Source organism: Cyprinodon variegatus, unplaced genomic scaffold (assembly GCF_000732505.1).
Source record: "Cyprinodon variegatus isolate N-32 unplaced genomic scaffold, C_variegatus-1.0 Scaffold625, whole genome shotgun sequence".
Classification (NCBI taxonomy): Eukaryota; Metazoa; Chordata; class Actinopteri; order Cyprinodontiformes; family Cyprinodontidae; genus Cyprinodon; species Cyprinodon variegatus.
In genome coordinates, this window is record NW_015151078.1 from 31265 (window position 1) to 32517 (window position 1253).

General features: G+C 38.4%; 1 protein-coding gene across 1 annotated transcript in view; it reads left to right on the top strand.

Moving 5' to 3' along the window:
• Positions 1-733, top strand: part of LOC107096453 (pyroglutamyl-peptidase 1-like) — a 3279-nt gene extending 2546 nt beyond the window's left edge. Inside the window, exons 3-4 of the mRNA XM_015393115.1 lie at positions 160-392; positions 502-733. Coding sequence (XP_015248601.1) covers positions 160-392; positions 502-712 — 444 coding nt within the window. The 3' untranslated portion in view covers positions 713-733. The remainder of the gene's footprint in view (positions 1-159; positions 393-501) is intronic.
• The last annotated feature ends 520 nt before the right edge of the window (positions 734-1253 follow it).

Genomic DNA, 1253 nt, shown 5'->3' on the forward strand with positions numbered 1-1253 from the left:
ATGCTTTTGTCCATCCTGTAAAAATAAACTTTCTAATCACTTTTGAGTCCAAAACTGACTCTAACACCACTTAAATAGGTGATAATAATGTCTTATCAGGACTCACTAATAATGCTGGCAACAAAGGGCTAAAATTAGTGATTGTTGTCCTGTGAGCAGCTGGCTGTCCATGTGGGCGTTTCCGGGTTGGCGACCTCCGTCACTCTAGAGCAGTTTGGACACAATAAGGGCTACGAACGTCTGGACAACCGCAGCTTCTGCCCAGCCTCTCACTGCTGCATGGAGAACGGAGCCGACAGCATAAAGTCCGTCATAGACATGCACACGGTGTGCAAAAAGGTCAACGAGTCAAACATCGGAGTAACCGTGTCCGTCTCTGAGGACGCAGGGAGGCAAGTGACTCATCTTCTCCTGCAGAACGTTTTCAGTTTAGCCGTTTGGTGGAAAACGAAGAAGCCGAACCAGATTTTACATCTAACCACCGTGCTTTGGACCCAATAGGTATCTCTGTGATTACACCTACTACACGTCGCTGCACCAGGGCCGCGGTCGCTCCGCCTTTGTCCACGTGCCGCCATTAGGAGGACCCTACAGCAAGACTGAGCTGGGTAGAGGTCTTCAGGCTGTTGTCAAGGAAATGCTGAACTGGCTGGAGGCTGATTACACTGAAGAGGAGCAAAAAGACAAGAAACTCTGCCATCATCAGCTATAACGCCAAACACTACCATTACATTTCCAACATTTATAGAAAATAATAAAGGATTGGTTATACATGAATGATTTGCTTTGGCATATTTTTTTAAAGTGCACAACCATTAGATATGAGAGACATATGGCATGAATTTTGTTCCATATTCTTGCAAGCAAAAAAATTAGTTTTGCATATTAAAATTTGAAAAAAAAAAAATGAATCCAGAAATAAAATCTCATCGAGAAATAGTTTTGAAAATTTGAAAACTTTGCTGTTTTCTCAAAGTTTCTATTGGTCTACATGGACGTTAGAAAGAACATTGTATAGATCAATGTAGATTATTGCATTGGGCTTGGAGTAAGGAGAGTGTGATCAATAGAAAACAAAAAAATGCAATTTGTAAAATTAAATTTGAAAAACAAAAGATAAAAAAATAAGAAAAGAAAGAAAATCAAGAAAGAAAAATCAAAAATATAAGATCTGCAAAAAAATTTATAAAACAATATCATTATTATTTGAAAAATATAATTAGATTTTTTTTTTTCGACAAAATTAAAAGTGG